Source organism: Nothobranchius furzeri, chromosome 8 (assembly GCF_043380555.1).
Source record: "Nothobranchius furzeri strain GRZ-AD chromosome 8, NfurGRZ-RIMD1, whole genome shotgun sequence".
Taxonomy (NCBI): Eukaryota; Metazoa; Chordata; class Actinopteri; order Cyprinodontiformes; family Nothobranchiidae; genus Nothobranchius; species Nothobranchius furzeri.
In genome coordinates, this window is record NC_091748.1 from 57,889,644 (window position 1) to 57,901,546 (window position 11,903).

Below are 11,903 nucleotides of genomic sequence, written 5' to 3' on the forward strand. Positions count from 1 at the left end.
CTTCTTGTTTCTTTAGCCACCATAATCCCACGTCTTCCTCACAGGACAGTGTTCATGCATGTCTGCTCTGATCAGCCTTTCAGACAACAAGAAAAGGAGAATAAACTATTTTTTTTTATAATGCCTCAAGATACAAATCATGAAGCGCTTCACAAGAACATCGCAAAATTAATTGATATAAAAATATATGCATATTATAATTAAAAATGTGGAAAAAGGAAAAAGTTAGATTAAAAATGTTAATGAAGAATACAAAATGAATGAGATAAAGGAGAATTGGTAGAAACAGCAGCATGAAGAGAAGTTGATGACGAAGGTCACACCAAAGCCAGCTCGAACAGGGGAGTTTTCAGCTGCTTCTTAAAGGAGACCACTGAGTCCACTGATCTCAGGCTCAGGGGAGAGAGGTCCAGAGTCTGGGGGCCACAGCAGCAAATGATCTGTCACCTTTGGTCTTTAGCCTGGTGCTCTAAAGATGTGAAGTCCTGAAATCACACATATTCAAACACTTCCTGTTAACCGTGAGAGCTTTCTCAGAATCCAATCAAACCCTTCTGCTTTCAGATCTGAAATAACTGTTTTTTTTTTCTCTAACATTAATCATCCCATAACTGGCGTGAACCTGGAACATTCTTATTATTTTTAAGTTAACCAGTTTTTCCTGGTCTGAAAGTGAAAACTCAGAGGTGTCGAGGTTAAATCAATGTTAAATTTCATATTGGAGTCATTTCCTTCTCTGCCTGGCCTCCGTTTCCACAATCGGTCTTGGTGAGTATAGAAAAGACCTGCATGGACTATCTCTGGAATATGGGAAAAGCCACCCTATTAACCTCACCAGGGCCAGCGTAACACCAGCCACAGTTAAGACTGTACACACAGAATCTTCACCCGTAACCACTCACAGTCACATAGCAACCAGTAACAGCCGCAGCATGGGGACAACTGGAGAGCCGCGCTCATTTCCACCTCAGCTCTGCATGTTTTACTACCACAGTGGCAACGAGGTGTGTGTGTGTGTCTGTCTGTCTGTCTCTTTCTGTTCTCAGAAAGGATATGACAGCATGGTTGGGTGATCTTGTGGTTTCTTCATATATTATCAGGGGGACCAAATATCATAGCTGAGCAGAGTGAAAAGTGAAGTGTGTCTTGATCAGGCCCCCTGCTGTTCTGCAGTCACTGCTGTGGTGTTTTTTCATCAGGGGTGCCCCTAACAGTGGTTCTCCTTCACACCTTCCCCTTTTTTGTGTTTCCTTGTCCGTTTTGTGGGGTTTCCTGTCCCTTTTTTTTTTCTTTGCCCTTTCCTGTTTTCCTTCTCTTGCTCACCCATTCTTCTGTTTTCCTTCCCTCTTCACACCACCTGTGTGTGTGATCAGAGATATGCATGCAGAGATCATCAGCTCCATTAAGAACTTGCAGCTGGATGGGGAGGACCCTCGCAGGCTGCTGCAATCCTGGGGTCGCCTCCGTTTCCCACGACACATCCTCCAGTGAGTCTGCAGACGGAGCTGAGTTCAGCTCTTCTCCAGATCAGTTTCAGTTCCATCAGCATAAGCAGAACACACTCCTCTTAAAGCTTAAATTCAGCCATTTTAAATGTGATAATCTGCCTTTTCCTGAGGACTAAGGTCAAGATGTCATTAATACTTAAAACTGTAGCATGAATATCAACAGAACGCTGTTGGCATGCGAGGTCTTTGATAGCAGCTTGTGGAAAAATGTCCCAGCATGTAAGAATCTGACAGCAGTCTGCAGCGTGATACACAACATGGAGAAGAATTTAGTCCTTTACGAATGATGGAAGCTAAAGAGCATGAGTCTCTTTGTGTGGGGAGTTTCTGCTTCTCTGGTGGTTTTTAAGAGTTTAATTTTGGTTCATCTTTCACATCCTTCCTCTCATCGTTGAGCCTTTCGGTCTAGGTACAAGCCTTTGTTTCATCACTCACTGACCGTGCATGAAGAAATCACCCATCCATACTAACCTGGTCTCACTCCATTCCATCCTCAAACCTCAGGCCTTCTGCTCCTAACTCACTCTTCACATTTCTCTTTCCTTTTCTCTCAGGAAAAACAAGAGTGTCAAACAGAGGCAGGTCATCCCAAAGGTAAACCTGAGGAAAATCAGAAAAAAAAAAACTCAAAACACAAGTTTTTAAATGTATTTAACTGAATAGATTTCTAATTTTTACTATTCCAGAGTTTGCTGGATTCAAGATCTTTGAAATTCATTGTGAGCCTAACTCTGCACGATCGCACCACAAAGTCTCTGCTTCACCTGCACAAGAAGAAGAAGCCGCCCAGCATCAGCGCCCAGTTTCAGGTACATTATGATCATTACACTCAGGAGATGGTGTCATTTTAAATCTATAATAACATTTTTATTCTTCAGAACTCTCTGACTAAACTCTTAGAGACTCTAAACAAAGCAGAACCTTTCTTCATCCGTTGTATCCGCTCCAACGCTGAGAAGGTAAAACCTTTAAATACGGTTTCATTTCTTGTAACTTATAATTCATTGATTACTTATCAGAATATTCTGAGTTTGCTGCTCTAAACAGGGACACACACACACTGCTTTTATGGATTACCCATCTTGCTTCTGTGTGTCTGAGCAGAAGGAGATGTACCTGGATGAGGCCCTGGTGCTTAAGCAGCTGCATTACACAGGAATGCTGGAAACTGTTCGCATCAGGAGGTCGGGCTACGGAGCCAAGTACACCTTCCAGGTACTGCATCTACTAACATTTACATCCAGGTTCATGTCTTCTGTAAAGAAGCACATTTATCTGAATTCTCCACGTTCTTGCGCCATCCCTGCAGGAGTTTGTGCAACAGTTCAGAGTTTTGCTGCCAAAGAACTCTTCTGCCTCCAAGGAGGACATCATGGAGCTGCTGGAAAAGAAAATGGGCCTGGACCCCACCACGTTCCAGATAGGCAAAACCAAGGTATCACAAGTGGTGTTTTATAATTTTAGGCACTTGACATCATATGTTTTAGTGTCTACCACTTACGTCATTGAAAAAAATTACAGCCTCACTATTTTGTCCATAATCTTTCTCCCATTAAACTTAAAATTAGTTTAGTTCACTATGTTTTGAAAGTCTAAAAGGCCTATGAAAGCAACACTTGATAGGTTTCAGTGTGGAAGAGAATTACGGCCACTGAAAAGAAAAAAGACTTCTGACTTTAATCCCAGTATTATGACTTTTTTTCTCAGAAGTCAAAAAGCCAGAATTCTTTTTCTTTTCATTTTCCTCTTCTCAATGTCCCTAAACTCCTTCCGTATTTCCTGACTCTCCGTCCTACTGATTGAAAGCAGAATAACGACTGTCATAAACAGCCGTGCTGCAGCCTGCTGTAGCTAGTGCTAACAACGAGCTAACACTAACACGAGCCAAAAAATACTAAAATGATCCCCATTGACAAAGAAATTATTTTACTTAAAAGTCCAGTAACAACAAAGCCTAGTCACCATCAGTCCCTGATTTCATAGCCTTCTTCAGTTAACTGCTAGCCTCTATATTAGCTGACAGCACAGTAAACAGCTATTGCTATAAAGCAGGAAGACACCTCCCACTGATGTTCCTACCTGAACTACAAAACTGTTAAGGGTCGTTTCTGGTCAGCAGAGGGCGACAGAGTGCTGTCCCATGCTCGAGAACCACTGGAAGCAGTTTGAGAGCAACAACTTTAAGTGTTAAAACTCTTTCGTGTTGCTTTAAATTTATTTTTTTGTCTTTAACAGCAAACCTTGGTCAAATATTTCAGTAAAAATCAATCGTACGGTGTTTCATCCAAATTTTCAGAAGTATTATTGTCAGTCTCTAATTATTTCCTAGTTGTCATTATCAAAATTAGCCCTTATTAGCAGCAACTATATGTTTGCTGCTCCAGGTGTTCCTGAAGGAGCTGGAGCGACAAAAGCTGCAGGACGTTCTACACAAAGAGGTGATGAGGAAGATCGTCTTCCTTCAGCGCTGGTTCAGAGCTCGACTGCGTAGGCAGGAGTTTTTGGACATGAGAACAGCAGCCATCTTGATCCAGGTATGTCTAGATGCTTTATTCAGCTTTAACAGCAATGACTGGCTTGCTTTGATCACTTCACAAGAGCTTGGAAATTATTTAAGAAGGGTTTATTTTCTCTGTCCTGTCCTTAGTGTTTATGGCGTAGGTACTGCAGGGAGGAGCAGAAGAGACGAGCAGCGACTCTGATCCAGGCGTTGTGGAGAGGATACAGCCAGAGGGCACAGTTCCACCGACAAAGACAGGGAGCCACAAAAATACAAGCCCTGGTCAGGGGACACTCTGCACGCAAACGGTAAACACACACACACACACACACTAAACGATAAGGGTTCCCTGTTTTAATCCAATCTTTACAACCATAATTTGGTGTCTGGTGCTTTATTTATTACAGGTGTCAGTCCATTCGCGAGGAGAAACGAAAGAAAGAGGAGGAGGAGGAAGAGGCCAGGAGGAGAGCAGAAGAAGAAGAAAGGCGGAAGAGAGAAGAGGAGGAAGAGGCAAAGAGAAAAGCAGAAGAGGAAGCGAGACTGAGACTGGAAGAAGAAGCAAGGAGGAGAGCAGAGCAGGAGGAAGCAGCAGCCAGAAAAGCCCAAGAACAGGGCAAGGAAGAGGAGAAAAGAATTAGAGAACCAGATCTAGAGCTGGTGGCAGAAGAAATTCTAGATGAACATCCCCTGGTTACAGAGGAGGAGCAAAGCAAAGATGAAGAGCTGGAGGATGAGGAGCAGGATTTGGAGATTACTGCAACCGTGGCTGGGTCTCAGCCAGATGAGAGTGAAGAAGAGGAGGACTTAGAGGATCAAACACGAGGACAGCAAGATTCAGAACCTGTTCTGCTTTCAGAGGAAGTCACTTCCAACGCACTTACACCCACAGCTCCACCTCAAGGGGAGGACAAGCTGTCCAGCACTACCTCTACAACTCCACATGCTGAAGAACAGCCCTCTCTTTCCATGAAGTGCTCTTCATCCAGGAGTATGAAGAAGAGAGAGGAGAGGAGACAGAGAGGACTGGAGCATAACAAGAGAGAGACTGAACGAGCCGCCGCCACCTCTTCCTCTTCTACAACCATCGACAAAGATCAGAAATCATCACCAAAGAGCAGAAACCAGGAGACGTCGAAGCTCAAGGAGAGATCGGACAGCAAGGAGCTGGACCAGTATACCTTCGTGGCCTGGAAGGTGAAAGATGATAAGGGAGGAAAGAAGGAGGCTAGAAGTTCTCCTCCTCCAGTTGGTCCTGTGCGACCCACTACATTACCCCTGCAGCCGGCTAACTCTCCACACGAGAAGAACGGTTTAAGCGAAGGAGTCGGATCGACAACTCTACAGCGGCGTCCTGGAGCTATAAAGGAGAAGCCGGAGAAGTGGAGGGAAAGGAGGAGCAATGGGGAAAACTGCGAAGGCACCAGCTCTCCTCCGCTTTACAACCGAGAAGACAAAAGGAAGAAATCACCGCTGTACGTCTGCTGTTCTCAGATCTGCTCTTAAACATCAGGATAAATCTGCTGCCAGTCACATTCTTAGTTTACTTTAGTTTCAATCTGTTCCTGATGTCACAGAATTTCTGTAAAAAGTGTTTTTGGTCCTCAGCGCTGAGATCTTTTAATCTTTCTGCAGGAGTGAAACCACGTACTCGTTATCTGACAGCTTATCTCCAAATTCTGAAGGAGCCAGTGCCATTTCAGTCAGAGAGGTAAAGTTTACTGTCTAAACTCAAGCCTCTTCTTATTCATAAGTTATCATTTGTTAATAAAAATCTCCGGCCAGCAGAAAAGTATCTCTCTTGAGAGTCACAATGAAAAAGGAGGCTCCATCAGAAAGAGACACCAAGATGGTTCTGGTTCTCAGGATTCCGCCCACCCCATCACCTCCACGCCAGACAAGTACGACGCCGCCGTAGGCCCATGTGCAAACAGCTGGGCTCAGTGTTTACAGGGAAACGCATGCACTAGGCTTCTCTGGCATGCATTAGCTATTGTGCACACAATTTATTTATTTACTATAAATTATTTTACTTATTGCAAAGAATACAAACAGATTTTCAGTTACCTCATAGTTAAGTCTAGATCCATCATAAACAGGCATTAAACTTCCTCAGATGTAAGCTCTAGAAATCTAACTTTGTTCCATCCTTATCACCAAAACAAATCTACTTCTATGCATGATCTCAGTGCTGTCCTGTGTTTCTCTGCACTGCAGGTCCGGTGGTTTCTTCAAGTTTTTGAAGAAACGAACCAAAGAAGCCCAAACTCCCGACAACGGAGAGCTGACTTTTGCTCAGAGTATCAATGACAAGTCAACACCAGGGGAAGGTAATTTACTCCAACGTTTGACAGCTTTTCTATAGTTTTCTAGCATTAGGACCTCTTAAAACCTTTTTTTTCCAGCACCTCCCTCTGGTCACTTGTCCCGGCCTCCCGCTCAGCCCCAAGGTGACCGCACCAGTAAACCTTTGGGCAGAAATCCCACTATTAAGATCAGTCGTGCCACGCGGGTCTCTGAGCAGTGGAACGCCTCGCTGGACAGAGAGATCACAAATGCCAACGAGCTGCGGCACCTCGATGAATTTCTGGGCAACCAGGTTAGTCACAAGCTGCTTAAATTAAACAAGAGAGACCTCCGCAAGGAAGGAAAACATCATTTTGGGTTTTATTGTTTTTTCACCTCTGTAGGTCAACAATTTCCGATCCAGAGGTATGTCGATGACAGAATCCATCTTTGTCAAAGCCACCATGCAGTTCAGGGAGCACATAAAATCCATGTATTCCTTCACGGTGAGTTTGGTTGTTTACAGAAATCTGGCACATCCTCACCTGCATTAATATTCACCATCTTCCTCTCCTGTGAGCAGAAGCCCACCATGGGCTACAAAGGGTTAATGTCAGGCTACCAGAACATGGTGATCCACCAGGCGGGCAGCGGAAACCAAGAGGACATCACCCTCGTGGTCAACCTGTTCCAGTCGATGCTGGACGGCTTCATCAGAGGAGAAATAAAGAAGGAGGAGGCTGAACCTGCAAAGGTGATCTGCTCTCATCCGTACCCACAATTAGAAAAACCTTTTTTAAAAAGACTCACAATTTACTCACAGCAATGTTTGACTTTCAGCCTGCCAAGATTAGAAAAAAGAGGAGGAAAAAAGATAAAAGTGTAAGTGTGCAGTTTATTTATATACTTTATTATTTCCAGTGATAGTTTAATTTCCATGTATAATCCAACTGCCTGATTTTGTTAGATGGAGAGCCCCCTGGACCACGGTTTTGTCAACTATCAGGTCAGCATCGTGCAGTCATGTGACCAGTGTAGCTCCTACATCTGGGGCATGGAGAAAGCCTACATGTGCAACTGTGAGTAAACACACCACCAACAACAAAAAGACAAACATAACACAATGTAGTTGGAAATTACATGAAACCTTTGCTGCAGATTGTAAAATGGTGTGCCACAAGAAGTGCCTTAGCAAGATAAGCACCGACTGTACCACCTTTTGTGCCAGAAAGGTACGTTTCTGTTTAGAAAGTAGCTCGGCTGGCGTTCCCGTGAAGCGAAAACACACGCTGACTGCTGCTGTGCGCTGAATCCACAGAGTGATGAAGAGGTCACTGGACAGCACTTTGGGGTGCGTGTGTGTCGCCTGGTGAGTGAAAAGAACCCGGTGCCAGTGGTGCTGGAGATGATGCTGGAACACGTGGAGATGCACGGCCTCTACACCGAGGGCATCTATCGCAAATCCGGCTCTGCTAACCGCATGAAAGAGCTGCACCAGCGGCTGGAGACAGGTTTAAAGCATTCCCTACAACCATCACAGCTGACGCATAATTCTCTAAAACCGTCTCTGAATCTTGAACCCTTTGATGTGTGTAGACCCCCATCTAGTCATCCTGGAGGATTATCCCATCCACACGGTGACTGGCCTGGTGAAGCAGTGGCTGCGGGAGCTGCCAGACCCACTCATGACCTTCGCTCATTACAATGACTTCCTTCATGCTGTGGGTCAGTGGAAGAGTCTCCAGCAGGGGGAGCCATTTCACAAGTTTAAACTATTACAAATGTTGGTTTTCTGGTTAGATGTTTATTAGTACGTGAATTCTAACTTGTTTACATCCACAGCAGCAAAGTTAAATGAAAGTGTGGATGTTTTATGTTTTTCTCTTGCAAGAACTACCAGAGAAACAGGAGCAGCTTCATGCCATCTATAAGGTGGTGGAGGAGCTCCCCACAGCCAACTTCAACGTGTTAGAGCGACTCATCTTCCACCTTGTCAGGTAAATCTTTTAAAATCAAATGGTCTGTTAGTGTCGTTGGCTAAATAACATCATGGATTATTAACAAAGAAGATCCTGATGAAGCTGCTTTCACAGACCCTTTTCTGCTTGCTAATGTGCCTCTAGGGTCTCTAAAGAAGAGGTTCACAGCCGCATGTCCGCCAACTCACTGGCCATTGTGTTTGCACCGTGTATCCTACGTTGCCCAGACAGTGCTGACCCGCTGCTCAGCATGAAAGATGTTGCCAAGACAACGATGTAAAAGAAAACCCAAAACGCTTCAGTTCTTCTGTGGTCATATCACCCTAACTGTAACAAGAACCCTCCCCTTTGGTCTGCAGATGTGTGGAGATGCTCATCGTTGAGCAGACCAGGCGCTACAATGAGAAGATGGAGGAGATTGATCAGCTGGAGTTGGCGGAGAACATGGCCGTCAACCAGCTCAAACTCAAGAGACAGAACACGGTGAGGAGCGGCGCTCTGCTTCGCTCTGTCGTTGATGCCTTAACAAGCTGCACACGGATAACGATTTAAATGTTTTTAAAGTTGTCTTTCTGTGACGAATGCATCATGTAAATCACACATCCCCATCATCAGCTGTTCTCGGGTTACTCGGGTAACACGGACAATGTTCCTTGTCTCTTTTTAGCCCTGCCTGCATTTACCTCTCAGGTTCTCAGCTCCTTACAAAGGAGTGGTGGTACGTATCCCCCAGTTCTCTGGTGCTGTAGGCCCAGTAGCTGTAGCGTGTAGCGCCATGCTAAAGCACCTGTGCATGGCATGTTACATACTGGTGGTGCTCTGCCTCTCTCATTTATTTCATTTATTCCCTTTTATTTGTTTTCCAGTCATCTAACTGTGAGACTTTTTACTTGTTTACACTAACTAGGAGTAGTTTGCATGTTGTTGTTAGTGTGGTTTTGGTTCTGCCTGTGATGTGAAGGATGTGTTGTTGTTTGTGTTCTCTGTGTGTGAGAACAAGGTGGTCCTTGGTGGGTTGGTGATGTGATTCCTGTCAACATCAGAGACTTCACTAAAAATGTGACTGTGTATTTGTATGTTTGTGGTACTCCAGCACTAAACTGTTAACAAGGACCACACGGCCCTGAAAGTCATCATTAATTGAAACGTCCGGATCTGTTTGGATTGTGGTGATGTGTTTCACTTCGGCCACAGTTGTTTTGAGTTGAGTGGATCTGTGCATCATTAGTTGCTGAATTAAAGCTCGTTTTAATCATTTATATTCACAAAATGTACTGCAAGTGTTCTTTTGCAGATGCATGAAAGCCACAGTCACCATCCACTCTGCTTTTCCACTTACCCACTAACGGATTTGGCTCAGTTTCACATCTTTGTTAAAGTCTCTGTGGTCGTTTCATATCGATGAATAACTTTGACTTTTAATTTGCTAATCAGAGCAATGGCTGAGGTCGTGGGTCATCTATATGTGATCCTGTGTCTTGTGCAGATGCATGAGAAAGCGAGCTCTCACCTCAGAGATGTCCCCGAAAACGAGCCACTGGACTCTGACACCGAGGCTGAGAAGAACCTGATGGAGCGCATCAAGTCTATCAAACGGGAGAAGTGAGGATGTTTTCTGACCTTTCCTTGTTTTATTTTTGTGTTTTTTTCTCTAATCGTTACCATGTTAAATGTTCTTGTCGTTTCTCAGAGAGGACCTGGCCTGTCGGCTCCCAGAGATGGAGCAGCTAGGTTCAGACCAGGAGAACCTGGACTCGGAAGCGTCACTAAGCTCTGAGAGTCTTCTGGATGAACAGCAGCGTTCTTCCATTAACAGCTCCGATCCAGAAGGTCAGTATTAAGGAATGGGCCGGCGTGACTTTCCTACCTGTTCCTCTCGCTCACCCGTGGGATTCTGACTGTAGTGCGGGGCCGCTGGCTTGGGCCCTTCCTGTCTTTTCTGGTGCAGGTCTGGACCAGTGATGGTGACGGGGTGCTGATGTCTGCTCTTTAAACAAAAGCAGGTTGGAGGGACAGCAAACTGTGTTTGTAGATTTGTGTGGCGCAGAAACATGCTCAAACATCACCTAAAGATCAGCATGTCTAACTTTTGGTTCCATATTAAACCAAAGCATGTAACTCTACCTTTCTGAGTATGTGTCCTCTTACATGGTTGCATGATCTTCCACTTGTCTCCTGTCTTGCTCCCAACTGCTCTGTAATTACTTAAACATGTTTACGTTCAACTTGCTCAACTCATCGTCTTTTTCCTTCTCTGTCAGGACAATGTGCTGCCAGGCTGAGGAGACAAAAGGCTGTTAGTTTGATAAAATCATCAGATCTGGCCCAGCGCCCTCAGGTCCCAGCTGGACGTGTCCCTGTGGCTAACCTCACCCCTGCCAGCTCCACTTCCTCCCTGTCTAGCTGCTCTTCCTCAGCCTCTGAATCGTCCAACCCCTTCTCCAAACCCCTTCTGCAGTGCTGCAGCCCCGTAATCCCAGACACAGTTAAGCTCCCCCCAGGTGTCCGTCCTCAGGCAGCAGCCTCAAACTCAGCTCAGACTAGGACGCCTCCTGGAAATGGAGCATTGTCTCAGTCAGTGAAGAAGAGGGACCAGGCTGTCCGCCGTAAAGACAGCACCCAATCTCTTTACATCAAAAATCCTGAATGTGACCTGTTGCTTCATTTTTCCACCTGCCCTCCGTCTGCTTCTTCCTCGTCATCCTCCATCGCCATGGTTACACTCTCACCTCCGCTTCAGCGCCACAAACAGATAGAAAACTCCAAGGATCAGAGACGCTTTTCTAACCCAGAAGTCCCAAACGTGGACTTGGATGTCTGACTCGGGCAAAAACAAAAACAAAGAACGGTTAAAAAAGAAACGATGTACGATTCTGCATCCAGAACTGAGGAGGGGATGAAAGCCCCAACACAGGAACAGGACTGTATGTGCGAGTGTAACTGAGAGAATGTGATGAATCAGATTGAAGTGATGGTGAGCAGCAGCTGTTACAGCTTCTGCCTGAGGAAAACTAATGAAAGTGTTTTTGTTTGACAGTTAAAAAAAAATAACTGGACAAGTTGTTGCCAAGCACCTTTTTCTATTTTATGTTGTGGTTTGTGTTGATGGAGTCAGTTTGACTACAGGCTCCAGGTTCTGTATTCTCACTTTTTTATTGTGTAACAAGAAAATATTGCAGGTTACAAATGTCCTCTTTGTTCTCCAAGTGAGCAAAATGTGCTCAATGAATTGTTTGCCAGTGCCTTGATGTCGTGCATTGAGTTGATGAACTCACTTCTCACCATTTTTAAAGCGGGAGGGTCATTTAGAATGAAAATAATTACGTGTCCCAGATTTCCGACATGAGCCACGTTCAAACCAAGGACCTAATCATGAATGTTCTGTTTTACTTCATACCTGCTGCACAACACACACCAGATAGGAAGTTATTGCTTTCAGTTAGCAAAGGGAAATGGAAGCAGCACATGCCACTTTCTCCAAAAAACAAAATAACAAATCTGACCATGAGGCTACGGATATCTTCTCAAGTTCCTGGGAGTCACCCGTCTAGTAGAAGGAACGTGATTTCACTGGGCTGCAGACGAACGATGAGTTCTGCTGAAGCACAGCCTCGGCCAACGTTGTACAGA

General features: G+C 44.8%; 1 protein-coding gene across 7 annotated transcripts in view; it reads left to right on the top strand.

The window, feature by feature from the left end:
* Positions 1-11,903, top strand: part of myo9b (myosin IXB) — a 53,941-nt gene extending 42,038 nt beyond the window's left edge. For 2 of the 7 annotated variants that reach the window (XM_015971286.3, XM_015971288.3), the window contains 27 exons: positions 1,374-1,487; positions 2,063-2,102; positions 2,195-2,317; positions 2,387-2,467; positions 2,613-2,723; positions 2,818-2,943; positions 3,893-4,042; positions 4,156-4,316; positions 4,416-5,483; positions 5,644-5,719; positions 5,797-5,909; positions 6,226-6,338; positions 6,414-6,607; positions 6,699-6,800; positions 6,878-7,048; positions 7,135-7,176; positions 7,262-7,373; positions 7,453-7,526; positions 7,613-7,805; positions 7,891-8,019; positions 8,186-8,291; positions 8,418-8,549; positions 8,633-8,756; positions 8,941-8,991; positions 9,760-9,875; positions 9,964-10,103; positions 10,535-11,903. In XM_015971286.3, the coding sequence (XP_015826772.3) occupies positions 1,374-1,487; positions 2,063-2,102; positions 2,195-2,317; positions 2,387-2,467; positions 2,613-2,723; positions 2,818-2,943; positions 3,893-4,042; positions 4,156-4,316; positions 4,416-5,483; positions 5,644-5,719; positions 5,797-5,909; positions 6,226-6,338; positions 6,414-6,607; positions 6,699-6,800; positions 6,878-7,048; positions 7,135-7,176; positions 7,262-7,373; positions 7,453-7,526; positions 7,613-7,805; positions 7,891-8,019; positions 8,186-8,291; positions 8,418-8,549; positions 8,633-8,756; positions 8,941-8,991; positions 9,760-9,875; positions 9,964-10,103; positions 10,535-11,094 (4,522 nt within the window). In that variant the 3' untranslated portion in view covers positions 11,095-11,903. Of the gene's footprint in view, positions 1-1,373; positions 1,488-2,062; positions 2,103-2,194; positions 2,318-2,386; positions 2,468-2,612; positions 2,724-2,817; positions 2,944-3,892; positions 4,043-4,155; positions 4,317-4,415; positions 5,484-5,643; positions 5,720-5,796; positions 5,910-6,225; positions 6,339-6,413; positions 6,608-6,698; positions 6,801-6,877; positions 7,049-7,134; positions 7,177-7,261; positions 7,374-7,452; positions 7,527-7,612; positions 7,806-7,890; positions 8,020-8,185; positions 8,292-8,417; positions 8,550-8,632; positions 8,757-8,940; positions 8,992-9,759; positions 9,876-9,963; positions 10,104-10,221; positions 10,277-10,534 lie in introns of all 7 variants that reach the window. The other 5 variants (XM_015971289.3, XM_015971290.3, XM_015971291.3 and 2 more) reach the window with 4 other exon arrangements.